At 29.0% G+C, this 27241-nt stretch overlaps 1 protein-coding gene across 1 annotated transcript; it reads left to right on the forward strand.

The window, feature by feature from the left end:
- Positions 1-4761: 4761 nt before the first annotated feature.
- On the forward strand, positions 4762-26443 carry LOC100201461 (corepressor interacting with RBPJ 1). Its single transcript, XM_065812237.1, has 3 exons — positions 4762-5287; positions 13582-13939; positions 25738-26443. The coding sequence occupies exons 1-3, from the start codon at positions 5015-5017 to the stop codon at positions 26250-26252; spliced, it is 1146 nt and encodes a 381-aa protein (XP_065668309.1). The 5' UTR covers positions 4762-5014; the 3' UTR covers positions 26253-26443.
- The last annotated feature ends 798 nt before the right edge of the window (positions 26444-27241 follow it).

Here is a 27241-nt window from a genome sequence, read left to right on the forward strand (position 1 = left end):
ATTGACACTATCACTACTGTTTATGTAATCATGCACAATACTTGCAAAATTGCAACGATCGATCCCAAAGCCTTATTCTCCAAGTTTCTGAATTGTATGAACAATCAAAGTTTCTTCTTCTTTTGTCAAAATTTTTGGACATCCAACTTGTTTACAATGCATTTTCTTGAGATGATTAATTAATGTTGTTCTATTGATGTTGCACATGAATGCCGCTTTACATATCGTCCCCTGAGTATTGTCTTGTTCCACAAATGTAATAAATAAAATGTTCGATCTAATATATAAAATAAATACAAAAAAAATATATATAAATAAATACAATGTTCAACCTGATATAAAATAACATATTATAATACATAGAACATTGTATTTATTTATATTTCTTTTTTCTTTTTTTTCTCTTTTAAACATCTTTACTTTCAAAAAGGCTGAAAGCAACCACTAATTAGAGTTGGAAAATACTGGAAGAGAAAAGATGAAGATTGCAGAGCAAGATAACAATTGACACACGACTTAAAGGATTACAAATTATATGTATCAGATAAGCAAGATGAAGAAAGTAAATTCCAAAGAACTGATCTTTGAGGAAAAAAACTAGACGAATAAGAGTTTTTGGAGCATTTAAGAACAGTCACAGAAAAAGGATGAGACTTAATTGAATGACGAGAAACACGAGAATGAATTTTAGTTAATAGCACAAGAGAAGCTAGCTCTTTAGAGCAGTGACCATTATAGTATTTGTTGAAAAGAGAAAGAAAAGCAACATTACAACAATGTGATAACGGTTGGAGGTTGGCTGCAAGAGCAAGTCCAACTATGTTTACAATGTGTCTTTGCACTTTGTCTAAAAGAGAAAGGGAATCATTAGAAGATCCGCTCTTAGATATGGCAACAGTATTCCATACAAAGCAGAACTTCAGATTTATGGAGATAGAGAATAGAATCCGTAGTAAGAAAGTGTCGAGCTTGATAAAAAGATGCAAACGTAGCAGATGCTAATTTTGCAACAGGTTTGATATATGGTTTTTTAAGAGAGATCGGAGGAGTTAAACCAAAAATATGAAGAGCGGATGGCTCATCGAGTAATTACCGTTCATAAATATAGGAAGATCTAAATGATTGCGATAACAATTGGCTGAAAAAAATTGAGTTTTATCTGAATTGAAGTTCACCAGCCATTGTGAGCCCCATACTGAAGCAGAAGTGAGATCCTTTTCAAGTTCAAATGGCCCCTCCAAGCAATCAAAGAGTGTTGGCTTCTTATCATGACAAGAATAAATGGTAGTATCATCAGCGAACTATGCCACCTTAGATGTGAGAATATCTGGAAGATCGTTAATGTAAATTAAAAATAGTATAGGGCCAAGAATTGAACCTTGAGAAACCCCTGAAGCTACAGAATAAGAAGAAGAGTGCTGTCCATTGAGGATACATTTTATACTACGATTGGAAAGGAAAGATTCAATTATCTTAAAGATGTTACCAGATACACCGTGAGAAGAAAGCTTAGGGAGAATACCAGCTTGCCAAACGTTATCAGAAGCTTTAGAAATGTCAAGAGCGATGGCCTTAACCTCTCCACCTTTATACTATGCACGATAAAACCTATCGATTATTGCTGTTAGCAAATCAGTTGTAGAAAGAGAAGATTGAAAATCCATATTGGTGATCAGAAAGTAAGTTATTAGGTTTAAGATGAGAAATTAAGTGTTTGTTAATTAAAGATTCAAAAAACTTGCTAATGATAGGAAGAAGACTAATGGGACAGTAGTTGGACAAATTAGATCGCTCTCCAGATTTTTGAAAATAGGGATAACAGATGCCGCTTTCCAGCAGGCTGGAAAACAAGACTCTGATATGCACTTGTTGAATAGTTTTGAAAGTATAGACGACAGCTCCAGAGAACACTTCTGCAAGACTATAACTGGTATGTTGCCTGGACCACAAGCTGTAGATGAGTCTAAGCAGGAAATCACATTAGATACAGAAGCTGGAGTGATACGAGTGTCAAGCACCTGTTTGACGACTAAATCAGGTAAACACAACTAGTGGAATCAAGATATAATATCGATAAAAAGTTCTTAGCAAACAATTCAGCTTTGTCTTTTGGTGAGGTGACAAAGTCTGAACCATACAAGAGAGGTGGAATTACAGATTTGCTTTTATTATTGACACTATTAAAGATTTTCCAGAAGTCACGAGAGCCTAATTTTTGTGACAAAATGCGAGATTTCATGACCTGAGAATAGCGGGCTTTGACGTTAGACAAAACCTTTTTACAATGGTCTCCAGCAGTAATAAACAGACGTCTGTTTTCTGGAGACTTGTTTTGCTGGTAGATATGGAAGTAATGGTTTCAATTAGCAATCGCAGCAGCACAATGCAAGGAAAACCATTGAGGAGAGTGAGGCTTGACGTGAAATTGTCAAGAGGGAATAAAAGATTTCATGCCAGCCTGAATCCACGAAGTTACTTAAGAAGCACATTTGTTAACAGGAAGACGAAAGATTTCTACCCAAGGGCCACTACAAAGAAAATCACGGAAAGAGTCCCAGTCAGCTTTAAGGTAGTTGTAAGAGGTACGATGATAGGGGGATTCAGATAATGAAGGAGAATGAGATAATAGTTTTAGAGAGATCAAATTGTCATCAGAATTACCTAAGGGTAAATGTGGAGAAACTGACCACTGACTAGGATCAGAAGCGATTAGGAAAGTTGACTGTTTGAGTTAGGGATTGAGAAAAGCACAAGTTGGGGGCTTTAATGTCTGCAGAGTCACTGACACTAGAATCAAGCCATTTAGTGCAATTAGCATTAAAGTCACCAACAAATACAATGTTGGCAGATTGATAAAGAGAGAGGGCTTGGTCAATATGATCAAAAATAACATCGAAAAGAGCGCAGTCTTGAGATAAAGGAGAGCGCTATATAACAAAGTGAAAACCGATCGAGTGAAGTGGTACTAAGCGAAAGCACATAAAATAATATTCTGTGGATTCAAACCTAGTCTCCCGACAAATGAGTAAATTCTTACGAATGTAAATACCCAGGCCAAGCTTGTGACTATTGGAGTCTTTATGAATTAAAGGAAGATAACGATCAACACTAAGATTACAAGATAAGACAGCCAAACTCAAATTAGTCTTGCAAGGAAAAAGTAGGTCTGAACTTTGCAAGAGATAAGACTCAACAGAAGAAAAGTTACTTCAAAGACCACGAATATTAGTGAATGATAGGTTTAGAATACTTGGTGATGTCGATGGTTTTTTGTGTTTTATTGGTTTTAGTATTTTAGTCATTTTTAAATTTGTTAAAGAGTTTGATTCAAAGCACAGATATTATTCAGTACACTATTTAATAGTCCAAACAATTACATCATTACTTTTAGGAAACTCTCAGCCATAACAAAGGGCTCCAAATATGGCCTTAGCAATGCACACCAAAAGTAAAAGCAGGGACACCATCCATACGCAACATGGCACTGTTAATACTTTGATATTTTTCAGCTGTTGATGGAATCAACCTCTCTGAGAGCTACCACAGATTTCGGGAAACCTGACTACCAGCCAGCCTCAGAACCATAAAACTGAGTTTTTGAGCTGTACCCTCATTAGGAGATAATATAATGAGTTGCCTAGTCATAAAAACAGAAACACAAGCAAAACCCATGCATTGAGTCAAGAAGATACAGCATTTAATATCCTAAACTGGAAACAATGTATTAAAAATACATCTGCGCAAGCCTAATAGATGAAGAAGGGGTGCGAGGCTGCTCAACAGACAGAATCTGTTTACCCCTTAAGTCTTTGCCTAGGAGGCCATCTTCAAGACAGTAGCCGGATGCGTTTAACATCTGCCCAAGTTGAGTATTTTTATCGAGACACCATATCTAGCCTTTACTTAGCCAAGAGCCCCAAGGTAGGGGGTGTTTTAAGTCGGAGTTGGCATCTCCTAGCCCTTGTCTCAGAAGGCGTATCCTACAAGGCAGCAGGATATGAAGCAGATTGTACTGGGTTTCATGTTGCCAGTAGCAGGATAACCTGACCTGAGATGTTATACATATAATTTTTTTATGTTTGTATTTCATATATTAGATAGAACATTTTATTTATTACATTTGTAGATAGAACATTATAATACTGAGGGGACGATATGCTGACATTTATTCACTCGCATCTCTAACGGCTTTTTTCATGGCTTCCTGATCATCTAATCCGTGTGTTTAACTTGTTTTGTTTTTTGTAGTTGCGAGACATGATATCATGAACTCTAAAAAAACATCTATCGTTTATTAATTTACTTTTAAAGCGTAATGATAATAATCACACATTATGAGTAAACTTTGAAAGACCTATGGGGTAACTTTGACAATCCTGTCAATGTCATCCCAAAACCAAAATGGGCGTTTTAAACAAAAAAAATACTAAAAAATCATTTTGAATGCTTTGCATTTACAAATAACATCATAAAAACACACTTAAAATTATATTATAGTATTGTATAACTTACTTTATAACTAAAGTTTCTTAACAGTAAAAAAATTAAGAATAAGTTTAATTTGTGTTCGCTGTATTGAGTCGTAACTTATGTTTTTAATTATGTCGATAAAAATAGCTATATTCGTTCATTCAATAGATTACTTTCGAGTCGGTTAAAATAATTTAAACAACAATCAACTGGTGACTGGTAAAAACATTTAATATAACACGTGTCAATGTTACCTTGCTAACTAAAAAAAATAATTATGCAATGTGCGTTAGTGCATTTTGCAAAAACATTAAAAACCGGAATGACCAAAATTACCAAAGTTCTCGGTTATTCGGTTACATACTACAAAATCAAGAAATCGTGAGTGGTTATGAGCGTTATTAACAAGTGCGTAAATTTTTTAACTTACAAATTATTATACTTTTCCAAACTCGACATTATATAAGTATGTCCTATAAAGGCATGGAATAAATTGCAAATAATTTAAATAGCTTTTCGTAGTTACATCCAGCATATACAGAAAATGTTTGGAAAATTTATGAACAAAAAGTTTTTTCATCCTGGTTCTCTTCCAAACATAAAACAAAAATGGGTTCACGAGCAACGAGCTGCTGCTAAAGAAAAGGTGCAGCAAGATCTGCAAGAAACTTACGAAAAAGAGCAAGAGAGTTATCAAAGCAGAATGTTATCTGCAAAAACCGATAACGATAAAATGAAACTTGATCTAAATTTTATGTATGATCAACCACCTGGAATGAAAAAAATAAACGACGAGAAAATTGAAAAGGAAGAGGAGGTATAAAAAGCTGACCAGTATTAAGTAATTAAATTTCGTGTATTAAGTTTCATAATTTTTAGTTTATTTTTTAAAAATCTTTAAGTTATAGTTTTATTAAATTCATTCAAAGTTTGATTATCGGTGTTAAAGTTGTATTTGTTAATTAACCTAAAAAGAAATTGGAATACTGTCAAGTGGTCTTGTTCCTATGACATAGTGTTGGGGCCAAATTCAGAGAAGTTTAAACATAGCTTATGCCTGCACGGTTTATATTTCTCTGAACTAAGCACATCTTACTCTTGGCCTTGATGTCCTTTCTAATCCACTAGCTGATCCATTTTATCTTTACGCTAACCTAACAAATCAATGCTCTCTTTCTACCACCGTTTTGATTTATCTGTATTAAACAAAATTACATTTTCTACATTCAAATTTAACAATTTAAGAGCACCTTGTATACCACTTTATTTCTTCCGTTGCTTACAAACTGTGCCAACAATTTAGTTTGTTTATTTCCTTTTCTACATACTTCACATGGCCACTTTTCAGTATTTTCTACTTGGTCATTCCTGACTTTATTAAAAATCCAACTGCATGTTAATGTTAATTACTCTGTTTCTTATTTTGTTGGCTGTAATTATTTTTTCAAATTTTTATTACCTCTAGTTCTTCTCTGCCTCCTTTATAAATCTTTACCAATCATTTTTGTTTAACATCTGGGATTTTACATTCATATACAATTGGATTGCTATTTGACACTTGCGTTCCTTAAAATCTTCATCATCTCAACCAATACTCCAAAAAGATCAACTAAAATTCCTTATTGAATTCTTTGAGCAAATAATTTATAAATGATTAGTTCAGGTTTCACTACAGTTTATTACGTTTGCTGGTCTACTAAGCTTATTCGCTGCAGATAAAACTCGATTCAACTTAAACCTTTTATAAAGCCATTTTCCAAAAGGTGCAATCCACTTTGTTTTTATTTTTTATTTGTAAACGTATTTGCATATAGTCCTCGAACACAGCTTAGTTAAACAACACCATTATTTTTTAGTTGAAAAACAAATACAATTGTTTGTTTTACAACTCTTAACACTGGATTTTTTTTGTTGTCTAAATTAATATATTAATATATATATATATATATATATATATATATATATATATATATATATATATATATATATATATATATATATATATATATATATATATATATATATATATATTTAAACATCTTCGCTTCCAACAAGGCTGCAAGCAACCACTAATTAAATTTGGAAGTTACTGGAAGAGAAAAGATGAAGATTGTAGAGCAAGATAACAATTGACACACGACTTGAAAGGAAGCGAATTCCAAAGAACAGATGTTCGAGGAAAAAGACTAGAAAAATAAGAGTTTTTGGAGCATTTTGGAACAGTCACAGAAAAAGGATGAGACTTAATTGAATGACGAGCAACACGAGAATGAATTTTAGTAAATAGCACAAGAGAAGCTAGCTCTTTAGAGCAGTGACCATTATAGTATTTGTAGAAAAGAGAAAGTGAAGTAACATTACGACAATGTGATAATGGTTGGAGGTTGGCTGCAAGAGCAGTTGCAACTAGGGCATGGAATTATTACCGTTTTTCATAATTACCGATAACGGTAAAACCCCGGTTTTTGCCATTTTTATTACCGGTAAAACTGGTAATTTAAAGTTTTTTCAAAGGAATAAAAAAAGGCTTGAAATGCAGCAAACCGACTTATAATTAACACAGATTTATATCACATAAAGTTAATCTCATATTAAGCTCAAAACAATGCATCCACTTTCGGATATTACGGTTAAATATCACAAAAAAAGAGCTTAAACAGTTTAAATAAACTCAAATTCTATAGATTGACTGATATAACATTTAACACAGTTGTTAGGCATTCAATACAGAAATTACTGCTGATTGTTGAGCTTTTTTCAACAGAAAATAAGCTCGTAAAATGCATAAGGCATCAAGAGTATTATCATTCAAGTTTGATCTGAGTTTTGTAACAAAAAGACCACTGGCTGAGAAAGAACACTCAGCTTCAACCTTAGTTACTGGTATACCCATCAATGCATTATACAGCATTTCTAAGTTGTTTGTGCGAGTTTTTGTCAGCTCAAACTGCCATTTCCTTCAACAGTGATTTGGAACTGGTGCCCACTCTCATCCTCTTTGAACTAGAGGGACACTTCAGAGCATCCTTGATAGACTGTTCCAATTGTTCTGCCAAGGAAGATTGTCCTTCATCAATATTGGGTATTTCTTGACATTCTTCTTCTGATTTATCTTCATCTTTGTAGCTCTCAGTATTTGCAAGGGCATTTCGTTTCATTTATTGAGTGTCAAAGACATCCGTACTTTGCCCTTGCTTGTCCGAGGCCTCTGAATCGTTTAAATAAATTAATAGATTTATTATATCAGGATTTCTTCTTTCCTTTATTCTTTTGACTAACATTTCTAATAACTCTTTGCTGAAAGTTGAATTCTGCATGCTCAATTTAAGGCAAATAAACTTCAGAATCTGATCACTTGAAATCAATGTTGCATCTCGTCTACATAAAGCTTCTGTTCCCACTTTTACTGGTTCTAGGGCTGCAATCAATTCTTCAAGTGTGTTAAATTCTTCATCGGAGAAGCTTCACTAGAAGAGAGATTTCACTAGAAATTTCGATCAAAGACATCTTGATAGGCTTCTTTAGCTTAACAAATCAAGACATCATGTCCACCAAACTGTTCCACCTAGTTTTTGAGTCAAGTATAAGTGATAATTCTTTTTTAAACTCAGCTAGAACGTGCTTTTGAAGAGTATCATCCTTTTTGACAGGGGACTTGCGAAACAGGCGTACACAACATCTTACTTTTGAAATAATGTGTCTCAGATCTTGATAGACTTCAGGGGGTTGATCATCTTCAATTACTACCTGAAAGTGTCAGTAGTTAAGATGATTTTTTTAATAAAAATAATCTTATTTAGATGCTTTATACTTTTGAATAATTATATATAATACTTACCTGTAATCCAACACCTTCTTCATCTTCGTAATCGTTGTCATCAGAGATGGAAATATTATCAAGTGCAAAATCTTCTTCATCGAGATCAGGAATGACTTCTTGGACCGGAGTTGTTTTGTATAAAACATCACAGACTGCTAAGTGGATGCCATGTGCCAAGCACAATTGATGGGTTGGTAAAATTGCTTTTCCAAATTTTTTCATTACAGCAGCTCCATCAGTTGTAGCTGCCACAATATCAGAGTCCAGACAAATTCCAAATTCTTTTAGCTTTTCTCTAACAATGGTCACAGCTTTATCTGCTGGCATTGAGCCAAAAATTTTTACCATTCTCAAATTCCAATGTCGATTCTTGAACATGAACATTGATATTAATAAACCTTCTGTTACGAGATGATGTGTATTCATCAAGAGTAATGCTAAAACAAATTTTGTCTTCCTTCATTTCTTCAAACTGCTTTTTATAAATGTTTTTAACCTCAAGACAGTGCTTCATAATAATTGCTTTGATGGATTTTGCATCTTTTGGCAAGTGGTATCCTTGAGCTCCCAATGGCGCTCTTAAACGTTGACTTTTTGCCAGTACTCAAGTTGGTAATCCATCAATGGCGACTAACTCGGACAAGACAACTGCTAAGGAATCTTTTTGGGTCACGAAGAAGTGATCAATTTTTCCAACTTTTTGTTCAACTTTGGCTGATACTTGTTTCATAGCATCGGCCTCGATATGATGCATTAATTTGAGATGAGATCTCATACCACTGGTAGATCTACCTTTGCACTTGATTTCTTTGCTACAAGTTTTGCACTTCGCCAGCTGCAGATCCTTGCTGTGTAAGAAGTGCTTCCATACCTCGGAATTATTGTTTCTTGCAACGAAGGTCATCTTCGTGTTTATTGCTTTTTCATTAAAGAACTGCTTTCTCTCACTGTGTTGCGTCTTTTAGGAGTTGCCAAATTAAAATGAAAGCAAAATACCAAATTATTTAATTAACAAAATATCATTTTTAAAACCGCGGTAATAGATTGAGAAAAAAGGAGGAGTTAATCCTAAAATATGAAGAGTGGATGGCTCATCGAGTAATTACCATTCATAAATATAGGAAGATCTAAATGATTGCGATAACGATTGGCTGAAAAAAATTGAGTTAAATTTAAGTTCACCAGCCACTGTGAGCCCCATGCTGAAGCAGAAGTGAGATCCTTTTCAAGTTCAAATGGCCCCTCCAAGCAATCAAAGAGTGTTGGCTTCTTATCATGACAAGAATAAATGGTAGTATCATCAGCGAACAATGCCACCTTAGATGTGAGAATATCTGGAAGATCGTTAATGTAAATTAAAAAGAGTATAGGGCCAAGGATTGAACCTTGAGAAACCCCTGAAGTTACAGAATAAGAAGAAGAGTGCTGCCCATTGAGGACAACTTTTATACTATGATTGGAAAGGAAGGATTTAATAATCTTAAAGATGTTACCAGATACACCGAAAGAAGAAAGCTTATGGAGAAGACCAGCATGCCAAACTTTATCAAATACTTTAAAAATGTCAAGAGCGATGGCCTTAACCTCTCCACCTTTGTCTAATGCACGATAAAACCTATCGGTTATTACTGTTAGCAAATCAGAAGTAGAATGAGAAGATCGAAATTCATATTGATGATCAGAAAGAAAGTTATTAGATTCAAGATAAGAAATTAAGTGTTTGTTAATTAAAGATTCAAAAAACTTGCTAATGATAGGAAGAAGACTAATGGGACAGTAGTTGGACAAATTAGATCGCTCTCCAGATTTTTGAAAATAGGGATAACAGATGCCGCTTTCCAGCAGGCTGGAAAACAAGACTCTGATACACACTTGTTAAATAGTTTTGAAAGTATAGACGACAGTTCCAGAGAACACTTCTGCAAGACTATAACTGGTATGTTGTCTGGACCACAAGCTGTAGATGAGTCTAAGCAGGAAATCACATTAGATACAGAAGCTGAAGTGATACAAGTGTCAAGCACCTGTTTGATGACTAAATCAGGTAAACACAACTAGTGGAGTCAAGAGATAATACTGATGAAAAGTTTTTAGCAAACAATTCAGCTTTGTCTTTATCTTTGTGAGGTGACACAGTCTGAACCATACAATAGAACCAATACAATATATATTTAAAAAAAAAGTTGTATTTCTAAAATGAAAAAGAACTTGAGTTGGTATCTACCAAATGATTCAGCCCATAAAGTTGTGTATACTGAATTAAATTGATAAGTATATCAAGTTGTTTTAAAAGATATTTATTTTTATGCTAAGATCTAGGACTTCTTTTTTTTTTTTTTTTCCTGCCCAGAGAAACTTCCAGACCTTGGGAAGTTTTTTTTAACAGGCCTTTATTATGATCAATCATATACCCAGGACTGCTAGAAGTGTGCTCTAATCTCTAAAAATTAAAAATAAAAATTAATTAAATCTTTTAAAAGTAAAAACTATTTAAATCTTTTAAAAGTTAAAGTTAGGAAAAATTGTACAAAAAATTTTAAACACTGTTTTATAAAAGAACTTTGCGAGCCTTCCAATTTTCAAAAAATTTAATAACTTCTTTAAAATTAATTTTAATAGCCATTTCAACTTCAATAGATAAAAGTCCTAAGTCTTTAAGGTGATTTAGTGTCATTATTGATCTTAATATGTTTTTATTCTTTTCAATACACTAAATGATCTTTCTGCTTGGGCAACTCTCACTGGAATTGTGCAAAGTAGCCTTTTTTGCAATTATGTTTAGAAACAGCACATCCAGTTGTTGTTTTTTTTAATTTCATTTAATAGTTCAACAGGCTGAAGAGAAATATTATGTATATTGACATCATAAATTGATTTTAAATGTAGTATTTCATCTGAAAGATGATCAACAATATCATTTTTATACATTTTTTACAATTTTCAGACTAATTTTTTTCTCTTGATCATTAAAGTCACGGAACAACTATAATACATTGAATAAAAAATCTATTTCTTTTACTACATTAAATATTCTTGTCATATTTCCAATGATGCTATCAATTAAAACATTGAAAACTTTAATTCTAAATTCTTCTGTTAGCATCCTTTTTAACTAATATGCTGTTTTTTTCCTTTTAGTGTGTTTTTTTCCTGAAAAATCTGTATTTATTTGTAAAATCGTGCCCAACAATTTACATACATTTAAAATAGTGTCCCAATTATCTCTAGTTGCATTTAATTCAACTAGAAAACTTGACAAATTGGTTACGTTTTGCTTTATAAAGTTCATCTTTTCTCACATAAAAACACCACATAAAAATAAACTATGACATGCACTAGGAGAAAATATTGCCAATGGAATAGTTTTAAAAATGTGAGCTTGTGCACTTTTATATGATCCACTCATGTTGGATTCATTATCATATCATACATAATGTCACTTATAGGAATAATATATCTTTGTAGCGTTTCAAGAATTAAATTAACAATGCATTCTCCAGTCTTCTTATATAGTCAACAAATGCAAAAAATCTTTCCAAAATTATGTGTTTGTTGAAATTAATAATGTAAACTGAATGTAGTTGTTTATATGCTCAGGATCGGGTGTTGAGTCTAATAAAAAATAATATTTCAATGTTGAGTCTAATAAGAAATAATATTTTACAGTTTTAATATACTTGCAATTTCTGCTTTTTGTTTTGTGCCTGCTTTACGTTTTTTAAATGTTCTTCTAAAAGCAGATCATAATGACTTAAAAGTTCTAATAATCTTAGAAAGTTTCTATTGTTTGAATCTCCAATTAAATGATAACACCCCTAAAGGTCAATCCATGCTCAGGAAGAAATAAAATTACATCTAATAATTGTTTTAATAAATCTTTCCTTTCTGTGTCTCATTTTGTATTATAATTGTGGTATGTTTATTAATATTAATTTCACCACTGGATATGAAAAGAATTATGGTTGCTAGATTTTTTATGATCAGATATTCTATCATATAATTTTTTGTACCCTCTATTAGCCTGTCAACCATATTCTGTAGCAAAAATTGATCTTTGCTCGTGAAATTTATATATGAAACGACAAAGATGCAAAGCAAAGCATTTCAGATTTGCCCCAAACTAACCAATCATGAGGAACTATTTTTTTATTTTTTTAAATGAAAGCTTAATAAATACATATTGAATTGACTACCGTGTTTATCTGCAGGAATCTGGTGTGGTTCTGGACCTTATAGAATGGGATCTTCTATGCCTTTTGGTGTTACATTTAATTTTAATACTCTTTATTGATGTCAACACAGTTGGTATAGAAAGTGTCAAAATATCAGATTATAGTTTGAGTGCAGAAATTCAAACAAATTCTGTTTTATTTCTTGCACTTAAAGGGTCAATGTTTCCATTATCATAATTGTTATTGTTTCTGTGTTTTACAAAGAAATTATAAACCCCGAGTTTTCTAGTGTTCTCATACCTCTAGAATTATTTCAATTCTTTTTTGTCGCTTTTTTCGTTTATAGTATTCAGATTTATGGCAAGAGCTCATATTCTGTATTACAGAAATTAAAACATAGCTCTTTTATTATTTATTTATACAAAATTTATAAATAATTAATACAAATTAAAGTTAACGAATAATAACATTTTAAAAATATTATTGATATTTGAATAATAGTATTTTTTATTTAAAGTTTAATATTTAATGATTGAACATTTATTAAAAGTTTTAATTTTAACATGTATTTGTAATTAACAAATTGTAAACTAAAATTTAAAGTTAAAAGTTTATGTTTACAAAAAACAACATTTTGTGTCTAAAATAGAAATTTAAAAATCCAGCATTAATGAAAAAATCAATTAATGCAATCTTTACAACTATTAACATTTTACAAAGAAAATTAACAAAAGAGTAGTTAACGGCGTTGATTGAAAAAGTCAAATTTTAATTTAAAAAAATAAAAAATAATAGAAAGAATATTAGGTAGTATATCATGTCTAAAACTGACATATTTTTTATCTTTTAAGGTTTTTGGAAGCAATAAATAAATTATTTGTACACACATGGGGCCCTGGGAATTTTCCCTATTTATTGCCCTCTTGGCAGCCATGTCTGCAGTAGTAGGTATATTTGTTTCTTAAAATAGTGTTATTTTACCTGATCATTGCATATGTATGCAACCTTAAGTCTTAAAAGAACCTTAAGTAAAAATTTTGACAAACTATTTATGTCACTATAGAGCACCAGTATAAAATGGGTAATTTTATGCTTAGTTCAAAATTTATTATTTTCTAGGTAAAGTTTGAGTGGCAAAAACATGCACCTCGTCCAAAATATATCAATGATTTAGGCATTGAGTGCCAAGATCAACCGTTTGGAATATGTGTTCGAAATATACGTTGTTTCAAATGCAAAGAATGGGGACATCAAAATACAGATCGTGAATGCCCTCTATTCTTTTCAAATAGTTTTGCTGAAGCAAAAATTGGTAAAGCTGCTGATAGTCTAAGATATAGCGATCCCTTAAAGTTGGTTAAAGACATGCGTAAGCAGCATGGAATTACATTAAAGAAATCTGTTATTGGACAGGAAATAGATCCCATGATTGAAAATCAAACTTTATTGGAGAGTGATGAAGAATGCAGCGATATTGGTAACAATCTATTTTTTCCTAATATTTCCATGGCAATATTTTTTTCAAGAAATGCTTAGGCAGCAATTGCAGAAGGATTTTAAAAAAATATTTAAATTTAAAAAATGAGTTTTAATGTTCATGTTCATCAGTTTTAGGAAATAATGTAAATTCATATCATATAAATTAAACAAATATATTAAATAAAATAATTTTTTAAATGACAAATTAAACTATATAACTATAAACTCATCAGTTGTCAAACATTAAGCAAAAAAAGTATAAAAGCAAAATAAAAAATATTATATAATGTTAATACTTAAAATCAGTTATAAATTAAAGTTTATTATTTTAAAAAAATTATTTTAGAAAAATTTATTATTTTAAAGACTTTTCATATAGAAAGTTGTAATAATGTTTAAAATTTTAATAATTGTAGATAATTATCATTTTCAGAGTTTTTAAGTATCTATGACGTTACTTTTAATAATCAATAGACATATAATAATATATTTAATAATTTAAAAACATATTTAGTCACATTCATTTGAAAGCTTTTGTTTATATTTTATTTATATTATGGATTCCTAAAATATGTAGATTAAATTTGAAGCATTTAAAGTTTTCTCCATTTTGATTTAGCTTACTTATCATAGGGGTGAGCAAAACCGAATATCTGGTCTGTTTTGTTAAAATCCAAAATTAATACCAGATTTTCAGATATTTAAATCAGATCAGATATAATATTCTATTTTATATCTGATCTGATTTAAATGAATAACCAATTTTAAGATATCCATTTAAATCGGAATGGAAACCGAATTTATCCTTATCCAAAACAAATTATACAACAAAAACAACTATATATCTAACCACCTTGGTTAGATATATAGTTGTTTTAAAAAACATTATTTGTTTTACCATTACAGAGAGCTCATGGTGCTTTTCTTTTTTTTTTTATTTTTTCTTACCTGAAATTAATTTTTCAAAAAAGTATATAAAATAAAATATTTAAGCAACACAAAAAATCTGTGATGGAGTTTTAATGGTAAAAAGTTCATTTCTCTAAACATAAATAAAATGAACACTTTGACCATTTTTTAACCGCGTTCAACATTTTTTAAACTTTTATTTAATATTTACATATTTACTAAATTGATTAATATTAAATTATTTAAAAGTATATATAAACAATATTATAAAGTTGTAAAAAATGAATTTTTTAAGAACATATCTGAAAATAGGTCTACTACAACTTAACTTCATAAGTTTATTTGGCATCCAAGTTTTAAAAGTTTTCATTTTATTTTGGCATTTATTTCTTGCGTTTCATGTCAATATCTTATTTAAGTAATGGAGTGACTATTTTAATAGCCACATGTGTTTAAAAATAATAATAAAAATACTTAATTATATAAAATCATGTTATTAACAATAAAATAAATATTAACATAAAGACCTATAATAAAGATGTAATTAAAAAAAATCAAACTAAAAAATAATTAACTACTTTTAAGTTAATTTTCATTATTAATGAACATTTAATTCTGTTATGATTCTAAACATCTACAGACAATCGCCCAAAAAGCTAAAATATACATTAATTTTACACCACTATTCTTTGCCAATCTTGCTTATTTGCTAGAGCCAGTATCGTGAAATAAATTAACCTCCATAATAAATTAACTATTTCAAATAGATAAACTCCTCTTGAAATATATTAACCCTTGTCAGCGAAACAATTTAACTCCCAAAATAAATAAAATCCCCTGTTATCATAACTTGTAAGGATTACAAAATAAATATTCCAACTTCAGTTTTAGTATTGATATTTTACAAGCGTGTTTTTTTTCTACATTTATTTGATATCTTTTATATATATCTCGTGATTTTGATGTCATAAAATTATCTTATTAAGTTATGTTTTTTTATTTTATTTGTGGATCTAAACTACCACAATGAAATAAATTACCGCAAAACAAGTTTTTTTTGTTAATGAAAAAAACAAATCTAGAAGTGTTATTTTGTAAATGCACATATCGTGGAATGTATATTTTGTAAATGCACATATCGGAATATTTTGTTTCAATTATTTTTGATTTTTAACATTAAATAAATTTGTTATTACATTTTTTATTGTCATTTAACATAGATTAATTTCTTTCTTTTTTCTACATTTATATAAATAAATTAAAATATGTTAATTTTTTTTTTTTGAAAAATGCGGCTTTGCAAATAGTAATAGTTTTTTAGTTTAAAAGGTTAAACAAAAATAAAATATATTAAAAACAAAAAATATTACTTGTTGCAAAAAAAAAAAAAAAAACTAAAGTTAATTACTTTACCAGCGGTTTTTTTTGTGACAAACCAAGATTTGAGTTTCCAAGTTCAATTAATTTAAAAATTTTTACCATTGCACTTTCACTTGCTTTACGACAAAAATGTATGCTTTGTTAACATTTTTTGATGCAGTGTTATTACATGTTTACAAGGAATTTTAATAACTTTTTTAATCAAAATTTTTTCCAAATTATAAGGAAATTTCTGTTTTCACCTTTTTGATATTGCACAATCTGTTGACTGAATAAAGCTTATGTAACTCTTGCACAATCTGTTGATTATTATATAAAGCTGATGTAAATATTGTAAAATTGCATCAAGTGTAAATACTTGTAACAATTAAATTAAAAACTTCTTCTATAGATATAACTCTGTATTAATTTTTTAATACAATATATCTTGCAAGGTAATAAAAAAATTTTTTAAAATTAATTTCTTTTATGATTTCTTTTTTTACAAGTCATATAACATCTTTTTCATTTACTTTTGCTGAAGATTTTTTATGAAAAAGTTAGGTTAGTAAAAATAAAAATTTCTTTGGTTTTTCTTAACTTAATACATTTGTAAATAGCGCTAATATCAAATATAATTGTCATTCAAACTTCGTAAGTGGTTTTTATAAAGTTAATTACTTCTTTTACCTTACTGCCTAAACAATATCTTTAGAGTTGTTTAAATGTTAAAAATTAATGAAATAAGTGTTGGACATCGCCACCCCTTGGACCATTTTTGAGAATTGCTAGAGGAGGGCAACAAATCATAGTTCATTTTTTCAGTAAAAGTGAACAATGGTTGGTTGCCCCTATAAATCAGGTCTCAAAAATAGTCCGGGGGGTGCCGATGTCCAACACTTATTTTGACCCCTGAGCAAGGTAGATAATGGAGCAGTTTTTATAAATCTTGTCATCTGACAAAGAACCCTATAAATTATGGCATATTTTTCCAATTAAAATTTAGTTTTTTAAATCATTACAAACAGTTTAAACTAAATATTTTATAATTTAAATCTTCCTTCTGTCTTTACCTACGTAAGTGGTTTTTATAAAGTTAATTACTTCTTTTACCTTACTGCCTAAACAATATCTTTAGAGTTGTTTAAATGTTAAAAATTAATGAAATAAGTGTTGGACATCGCCAAAATAGTCCGGGGGGTGCCGATGTCCAACACTTATTTTGACCCCTGAGCAAGGTAGATAATGGAGCAGTTTTTATAAATCTTGTCATCTGACAAAGAACCCTATAAATTATGGCATATTTTTCCAATTAAAATTTAGTTTTTTAAATCATTACAAACAGTTTAAACTAAATATTTTATAATTTAAATCTTCCTTCTGTCTTTACCTACGTAAGTGGTTTTTATATTTTATAATTTAAATCTTCCTTCTGTCTTTACCTACGTAAGTGGTTTTTATAAAGTTAATTACTTCTTTTACCTTACTGCCTAAACAATATCTTTAGAGTTGTTTAAATGTTAAAAATTAATGAAATAAGTGTTGGACATCGCCAAAATAGTCCGGGGGGTGCCGATGTCCAACACTTATTTTGACCCCTGAGCAAGGTAGATAATGGAGCAGTTTTTATAAATCTTGTCATCTGACAAAGAACCCTATAAATTATGGCATATTTTTCCAATTAAAATTTAGTTTTTTAAATCATTACAAACAGTTTAAACTAAATATTTTATAATTTAAATCTTCCTTCTGTCTTTACCTACGTAAGTGGTTTTTATAAAGTTAATTACTTCTTTTACCTTACTGCCTAAACAATATCTTTAGAGTTGTTTAAATGTTAAAAATTAATGAAATAAGTGTTGGACATCGCCACCCCTTGGACCATTTTTGAGAATTGCTAGAGGAGGGCAACAAATCATAGTTCATTTTTTCAGTAAAAGTGAACAATGGTTGGTTGCCCCTATAAATCAGGTCTCAAAAATAGTCCGGGGGGTGCCGATGTCCAACACTTATTTTGACCCCTGAGCAAGGTAGATAATGGAGCAGTTTTTATAAATCTTGTCATCTGACAAAGAACCCTATAAATTATGGCATATTTTTCCAATTAAAATTTAGTTTTTTAAATCATTACAAACAGTTTAAACTAAATATTTTATAATTTAAATCTTCCTTCTGTCTTTACCTACTTCTAAACCGGAAATTAAAGATGTTCATTTGGAGCAAAAGACAAATACAATACAAATTAAAGATTCAGAAGAAGCACTCCTTATAACTGCATGCATGCAACTGTATGCAGGAATAAAAAATAAAAAATTAAGATATTTTGGAATCTAATGAATAGCTAAATGAACTCATTATTGATGTTGGAAATAGTATCTTTGGTCTTTACATAGCAACTTAAGAACTCATATGACAGGAATTTTTGCTGCTACATTTGCTTTTATGTGGGCTTGCGGAATAGATAATTTTTATTACCACAATAAAATTCGCAAGATGTTTTTAGATATTTTTTTGATGTTTTAAAAATTTTAGACTAAAAACTCTGTTGTGATCTCGATGTGATGTTTTAAAATTTTTTGACTAAAAACTCTGTTGCGATCTTGGTCTTGAAATTTAAAATCTTATTCTTTATCTTTGTTTTTAAATTAAAGTTTTTTTTCTTGATCTTTAAATTTCAAAATTTGAGAAAAACAGACATTCAAAAAGAATAATATATGTATAAATAAAATATTAACCTTATTCTTAATTAAATAGAAACATAACTTCAAAATATATACTTTATAAAAGAAGTAGACATTTTTTTGTTTTGTTGCAATTCTAAACAAGACCATTAATTTTAAGTTTTGGAACATAGATTGTATACTTCCTAGTAATAGTCTTATACCAATACTTAATCCTGTTTTATAATAACAGCTGAGATTTGGGCGAGCATGTTGAATTTGTTTGAAGTTTTTTATAATCTCATTTTCATCATCAAATGAAATGGTATAATGGAAAACAGTCCAAACCATTAAAGTGTGAAATCATGAACGTAAAATTGCAATATATATGTATATATGTATATTACAAATTTCAGTCTTATGTATATAGTGAAGTTTTAAGTATAGTACATCATGTTACAGTATTACATTTTACATATATTGAGCTTGAAAAGGATTCTCATTTCTGCTACAGCATGGGGCTCACAGTGGCTGGTGAACTTCAATACAGATAAAACTCAATTTTTTTCAGCCAATCGTTATCACAATAATTTAGATCTTCCTATATTTATGAACGATGATGTACTCAATGAGTCATCTACTCTTCATCTTCTAGGATTAACTCTTACTTCCGATCTTTCTTGGAATCCATAAATCAAATCAGTTGCAAAATTAGCATCTGCTAAGGTTACATCTCTTTATCGAGCTCGACACTTTCTTACTTCGGATTCTATTCTCTATCTCTATAAATCTCAAATCCGGCCTTGTATGAAATACTGTTGCCGTATCTGGGGAATACTGTTGCCATATCCTTGCAATACTGGGGAATATTGTTGCCATATCCTTGAATCGAATACTGTTGCCATATCTGGATCTTCTAATGATGTCCTTTCTCTTTTAGACAAGGTGCAAAAATGCATTGTAAACATAGTTGGACCTGCTCTTGCAGCCAACCTCCAACAATAATCACATCCTCGTAATGTTGCTTCTCTTTCTCTTTTCTACAAATACTATAATGTGCACTGCTCTAAAGAGCTAGCTTCTCTTGTGCCATCTACTAAAATTCATTTTTGTGTTACTCGTCATTCAAGTCTCATCCTTTTTCTGTGACTGTTCCTAAGTGCTCCAAAAACGCCTATTCGTCTAGTTTTTTTCCTCGAACATCAGCTCTTTGGAATTTGCTTCCTTCATCTTGCTTTCCTGATACATATAACTTGCAATCCTTTAAGTCGCCCGTCAATCATTATCTTGCTCTGTAATCTTCATCTTTTCTTTTCCAGTAACTTCCAGCTTTAATTAGTGGTTGCTTGCAGCCTTGTTGGAAGTGAAGATGTTTAATAAAATTAAAAAATATATATCCACAAGAATCAGTTTAGGACCAGTACTGTTTTTGATTTTTATTAATGATCTGCCAGATCAACTAAAAAACTTTATCAAACTTTATGTTAATAACAGTAAAATAGTAAACATAAGAAATCCTAATGATTCAATAATCTTCAATGATGTAAGTAATATTTAGTCATGGGCATTTATTTGGCTCATAAAATTTAAGTATGAAGAATGTAAGGTTATGCGACAAAAAAAGGCCATATTTTTAATTGTCGTTAATTATATATTATGACCTTGTTTATTATATATTATGAATGTAACTTAAAAATTATGGATTAGTCAGAAAAATGGTTCTCACAGGTTAAATTTGTTACTAGTAAACCAAACACAATATTCAGTATCATAAAAAAAACAGTTAAATACTTTAATGTGAAGACAGTAAAAAAGTTTCATTCAATGGTTTTATGACCACATATCAAACTTGCAGTACACCATAATTATAATAAGATGGTCTCTAATTGTAATAAGACAGATGAAACTAAATAGATATAAATAAGGGTAACTAAACTAGCACTTACTAATAAAAAACTTATGTTATTAAAAAAGGTTAGATAATATGAAATTAGCAACACCAGAAGAACATAGATAATATGAAATTAACAACACCAGAAGAACATAAATCTCCATGTAGGAGATTTAGTTTAAAATATTAAAATCATTATGTCCATTATAACATATATTAGATTACAAATCATCATCAAAATACATCAAAAGATGGCCCACAGTTACAACAATACAGTTACAACAACACAACAGTTACAGCAACACAATTACAGCAACACAATTACAACAACACAATTACAACAACACAGTTACAACAACACAAATTCAATCTAATAAAATTATTTGCAAAAATACATCATGACATTTTTTTTTACAAAATAGAAATTCATGGAACAACATTACTTTCTGAAATTAGAGAGGCTGATTTAATAAATTAACTTAATAAATGATTAGAAAAATCTCTACTTTGCAGCAACTAATTATTAACACAAAACAAAACAAAAACTAAACAAGCATTTTACATCTGTTTACACCAAGTGTTACAGTCATACTTTTATTATTATTATTAAATTTTTATATCTTATTTAGAAAAACAGTTGTTTTTGAGCATTTTCACGAAATACCTCGAAAAAATCTTGTTTTGCAAAGAAAATCTGTCAGTTGTTAACTTTCGCTATTAACTTATATTGCCAACTTATGCATTAAATCTTAGTTTGTGATGTATGTGAAATCAATTCTATCATAATACAAGTATAAAAAAACAACAAATTTAAAATTGCATTTTTGAATTAATTTTTTTAATAAAATTAATTTTGACAAGCCGAAATGTCGGTATCGGTTCGGTAAAATGTTTGCCAAAATGTCAGTTTCGATTTGGCAAGCCATGCGATTGCCAAAATGTCGGTTTCGATTTAGCAAGCCATGCGAGCTGCTCCCCAAAACAGCTTTTTACGAGAGCTTTCAGTTTTCGGGTGAGCGATCTGTTTATTTATTAAATAAATTGCTTATTAAATACAAAATTTAATTTTACTCTTATTATGAGCATTTGCTTGTAACGTTAATGTTAACAGAATATATACATAATGAGCGTCATTTATCGCTCCATGAAAAAATTCCTTAGACTTTTCTTTAGGTTTTATACTAGCTATCCATTTATTTATTAGAACTTTACTAAAAATAAACAATCCATTTTGTAATTAAAAAAAAAATCAATCTGAAACTGGAACTTTGTTTTTTCTTTATTCGATGTAGTTTCTACAAGATCTTTTCTAATCAAAATCTAAAAATAAAGAAAAGAAAGTGGTTGACATTTATAAAAAAATTATACTTTTGCGAGAGCCATAAATTGCTCCCGTAAACTACTTTAGGTGAGTTTGGGTGAGAGCTAATGTATGTGTGTATATATATATATATATATATATATATATATATATATATATATATATATATATATATATCCCCACCACATCTCTGGTAGTACCACGGTCAACTCATTTCTCCATGCAGTCTTGTTTGTCAAGGTTTGTGTTTCGAAGTTGTGAAGTTGAGAGAGGGTTGTAACCAAAACTAAAGTAGCCTTCTCAACTTTAGTGGTCTTCTTTGCCTTAGGGAGGTGAATTAATATTAAAAAATATATGTATATATAAACACTTAAGCAATTCAATTTTTTAAATATTTTGGAAGCTAGCTACCATTACTTAGAAATTTAGTTTTTCTTATCAGAAATTTCTAATTATAAATAATATTACATTGAAAATCTTAGACATTATTATATTATTAAAAGGAAAAGAGAAAAGTTTACTGAAGTTCATGCAAATAAAATAATATCAATTTTTTCATCTCCTTTTTTTTCACAACCAAATGCAAGTCAAATATAAAATTTATAAAATAATTTTAATTAGGGGTGTCCCGGATAAGCTATCCAGGCCGGATAGGAGTTTTTTCAGTTTCTGATATCTGGCCGGATAATAACTATTCGGTTTTTTATATAACAGATATTTCATTTTAATGTCATTTGAAAATTGAAAGAAATCCAGAAATGCTTTATTTTAAGAAAATCTAAATGTTAATAAATTCTATTCAATATTGTTATTGTTATTATTAAAGTATTACTAAAATTATATATGCACAACAAATACATCAGTTTATTGCTCATTTATATTTCTTTTACCTCAACGTGGAGAAATTTTAATATTTGTTATGTTAAATTTGGAAATTAAAATTTGTGTTAATGAAAATTAAAAGGTGTACTATATCAAACAATTTGTTGTAATAATCAAAGATTATTTAAACAAAAAATATTAGTTTCAGTATAATAAAAAGTTTTTATTTTAAGATTGTTTCATAAAAAACACTTCAAAAAATTCATAGTCTTAGATAGTTTTTCAAAGTTAAAAAAATCTGTTGATCTCATCTGAAGGATGTAAAATTATGGTTCCATTTTGGTGTTTTTTTTATACACAAATTAAGTTAATTGACTTAGTAATCTACTCCAATCTAAAGTTTTTTCCATTAAACTATGAGTATTATCAACTTCTTGCTAAAAAGAATGACCTTTTTCTGAAGATTTGTCTTTATCTGTATTTTCTAGTATAAACATTTTTAAAGCAAAAGCAATTATTGAATTTCTATTTTGCGGTACACATTAGTCTAACCAAAGAATAGTTTCTGTTACATTTGGATATTCTAAAACTAAATGCCTTAAAACCTTTACCAACGCTGATGCAATACAATTAGCAGTTCTACCACCAGTATACTCACTCTACACACAACAGTAAACTGTTTTATCTGTTGAACTATGAACAGATAGATTAAAAAGTGATAGTTTTCTTTTATGAAAAAAAATTTGTATATTTGCTATCACTCTTCCTTTCTTGATAGGAATCTGTCTTTAAAAAAAAGTAACACTGAAATTGTATTTTATACTCTTAACTGTTAAATTCTTTCTCGATATTTTATGACACAGCAGTCACGCTTGTCTGATTTTGGTCTTAAAAAACCTATATTAAATTCAGTATTAAACTCTTCACTATATTTATGTTGCTTGACATATTAAATTCCTTTTTTTGCACAGTGTTTAGTATATAAGTCATACATTAAACTTTTTTTCTAGTTATTTTTTTTTAGGTAGTGCTCCTACAATAATTAGATTCAATACGCGGAAACAAATTTATTTCAGTATGACCTTTGTCCAACTGTTTGCTAATTTTACTTTATGTGCTTTCCTTTTTTTGCTTTCATCTGAAACACCTCTATTTAGATCTATTAAATTGTTGTGAAAATAGTTTACTCTTGCTTGAGAAATGCTTAGAATTCGTATAAAAAATCTTTTACAAACTCTGTGAATAATGCCGTCATTTTCAAAATAATATTGATATCTATCATCATTTAAACTCCAGAAATGTTTTTAAATAAATTTTCTGTTGCAACTTTCTGGTGCAATTTTTGATACATTGGAAAGTATGCAATTTAACCAATTACTTTCAACAGATTTTCTTTCTTTAACTTTTAATCCTTTGAATTTATATAGGATTGTCCTGATTCTTTTTTTCTTTGTGAGATTCCTTTTCTACATATCAGTATTTCTTGTCCAATTTTGTGTTTTCTTTATAGATCCTTCACTGAAATAATAATACAATAATTTAATTTACAGTATTAGATCATCAATCAAGTAATGTTTAATAAGATTATATTAAATTTCACACAATCGTTGTTATATTTTAAACTAATTTTTTATTAATTATTTAGTGATAAATGTTTTGAATGCTGTTTTTTGAAATAGTTAAACTAAATAATCACAATTCAACTTACATTATTGAATTACAAAAATAAAAATTTTGTGCAGCTTTGCACATTTTAAAATTGTCATCAAATTATAAATAGCAAGCTGATTGGCTAGAATCTTGTGGAACAAATAAGCATTAAATGATTTTTTTGTTTGGAGATAAGTGTTTTTTATTTAGTTGTTTTATTTGATAAGCTGTTTTGGAGTTGAAATATTAGGGCATAGTAAAACAAGTTTAATTAGTGGAGATAAACAAAGTGAATTCTAAACTGACATGTATCAAGCACATTACAAAAATTAACAATTAAAATATAAAGATTTTTTATAACAAATAAGCACTCAGGTTTTAATATATTTATAAATATATATTTAACCCTTGTCTTTTTAATATTTGTATTTTAATATTAAGTCAGTTTAGATATTTATATTTTTTTGTGTGTATAAAAAGCAAGTGTAACATCATTAAAATGTATTAATCTAAAACAACCAAGAGGTTATTTTAACCTGTAACAATCTTTTGTAATATAATATAATTGTAATAGAAATCTATATTAGCAAGGCTGCTATAGTGTCACTAAAAAATGTATCGACAAAAAGTGTAAATTTTTTTTTTATTTTTTTAAAAAGTTTATATTTAACATAAAAAGTGTTTAAAGTTTATCAATCAGTTGATTGCTGCATAAATTTTATGAAAACCTAATCACAAATTAATGTTTGTACTCTAAGTTCATTACAGCCAACTAAATGTTGCAATGTTAGTATCATTTTTTTTTGTTATTCACCTCCTCAAGGTCGAGAAGGCCACTACAGATGAGAAGGCTACTTAATAGTGGTTATAATCCTCTCTCAACTCTATAATTCCAAAACATGAACCTTGACAAATAGGGCCGCTGCGCGGAGAAACAAGTTGATATACTTTTTTTTCTACAATTATATATATTCTAAATAATAAGTAATAAATTATAAAAGAAATTGAGAGCAAATACAACTTTGTACTCTAAGCTGTTAAATCTTTACAACTTTGTAATTGCTCTCAATATATTTAGTAAATGGCATACTTCTTTATTTATATGTAATTAACAAGAAGTTTTAAAATAAAAATTTTTTAAAAATAAAAATTGATAATTTTATTAGTTTTATTTTTATTTTTAGGCGAAGATGATATGAAATACATTGAGACTCTTTCAAGCAAACAAAAAAAAAGACTTTTAAAAAATTTAACAAAATTGCAAAGAAAAGCTGAAAAGAAAAAACACAAAACAGATGAATTTAATCAAGATGAAAAATGGTGTATGAAAAAAAAAAAGAAAAAAAAAAAGAATGATTTATGTAATGAAAGAAAACGTAAATATTCATCGGAATCTGAATGTGGGCCTAAAAAAAGTTATGATAAGAATTTTGAATCAAATAAACAGTACTTGAAAAATAAGAATGATTTCAATTTGAATAAAGACAATAAATCGAAAGATCATCATAATCAACATAAAGAAGGAAGAAAAGTACATCAAAATAAACAAGAAATAGATTTATCCCCTCCAGATAAGCGTTTACGAAAATGTACAAACTCAAAATCTCATTTCTATACTGAAAATGAGCATAGTCGTAATATAGAAGATGAAATTGATTTACAAATTTCTTTGTGTCGTGGTGAACGGGTTAAGAAATAATTTTTAAAAATTAAGAAATGCTAATAATATCTAAAACTAATTTTAATTTGCTAAAAATTGTTTTCATAAATTTTGATAAGTTTTTAATAAAGTTTAATGTTATTTATGATTTTTTTTTAATTTAAAATGATTTGAAATATATGAAGATATTTATTACATATTGAATATATTAAATTTTTAAAATGTTTAAATTATTGTTTCCATTATTTTAGTCTGTCTAATGTTTTATCTGTCATTACTTTTTAAGCATACTAATTCAATCCCAAGTCGGCTGCAAGCAGTCACTATCTAATTTGAAAATTGTTAAGAAAATAGCAAGAAAATTTGAGATGGTAAATAGCACAATAATGCTTTACAGAAAACTTTATATACTTAAAAATATTTAGAAAAATACCGTATTTGTAAAAGAAATCCAAAGCACAAATGTTTGCATAAAGCACAGATAGTAGAAACAATCACATTAAAAAGATGAGTCATACAAAATGATGTTGATAATTGAAATAGGAAATAATTGCTTTTTGAAGAAAAAATACTGGTAGTAAGTGAAAAACTTTATGATGATGTGACAGGTTTATGGTTAAATGCTGATAAAGCAACCATAAACCAACAACTTCACAATCAGCTGTTGTACCTAGTTGAAAAGCACTTTTGTTAAAAAACTAGATATGTCTAAACTGTCCCGATAAGAAAGAACTCTGTAAAATATTCATCTTGTAAAATTTGCAATATACCTAATATTTATATGCAGAGCATATGAAATGAAAAAGTCCATGAATTGCATTTATTTCTAAGCAGTTCAATAATGATGGTTTTTTATAACTCACTAGACTTAATCAGTTTAATTATTACCAATAATTTAAATTCGCCTATAATGTCAATAATTTTTAGCTGGGTTTGTAAAGAAAAAGGACCTAGTTATTTAAATATAAAATTTTAGCAGTCCTGAAAATATAGAGAAGTTAAAGGAAAAAAAAAAATTATAGTGAAGT

Source organism: Hydra vulgaris, chromosome 12 (assembly GCF_038396675.1).
Source record: "Hydra vulgaris chromosome 12, alternate assembly HydraT2T_AEP".
In the NCBI taxonomy this organism is placed as follows: Eukaryota; Metazoa; Cnidaria; class Hydrozoa; order Anthoathecata; family Hydridae; genus Hydra; species Hydra vulgaris.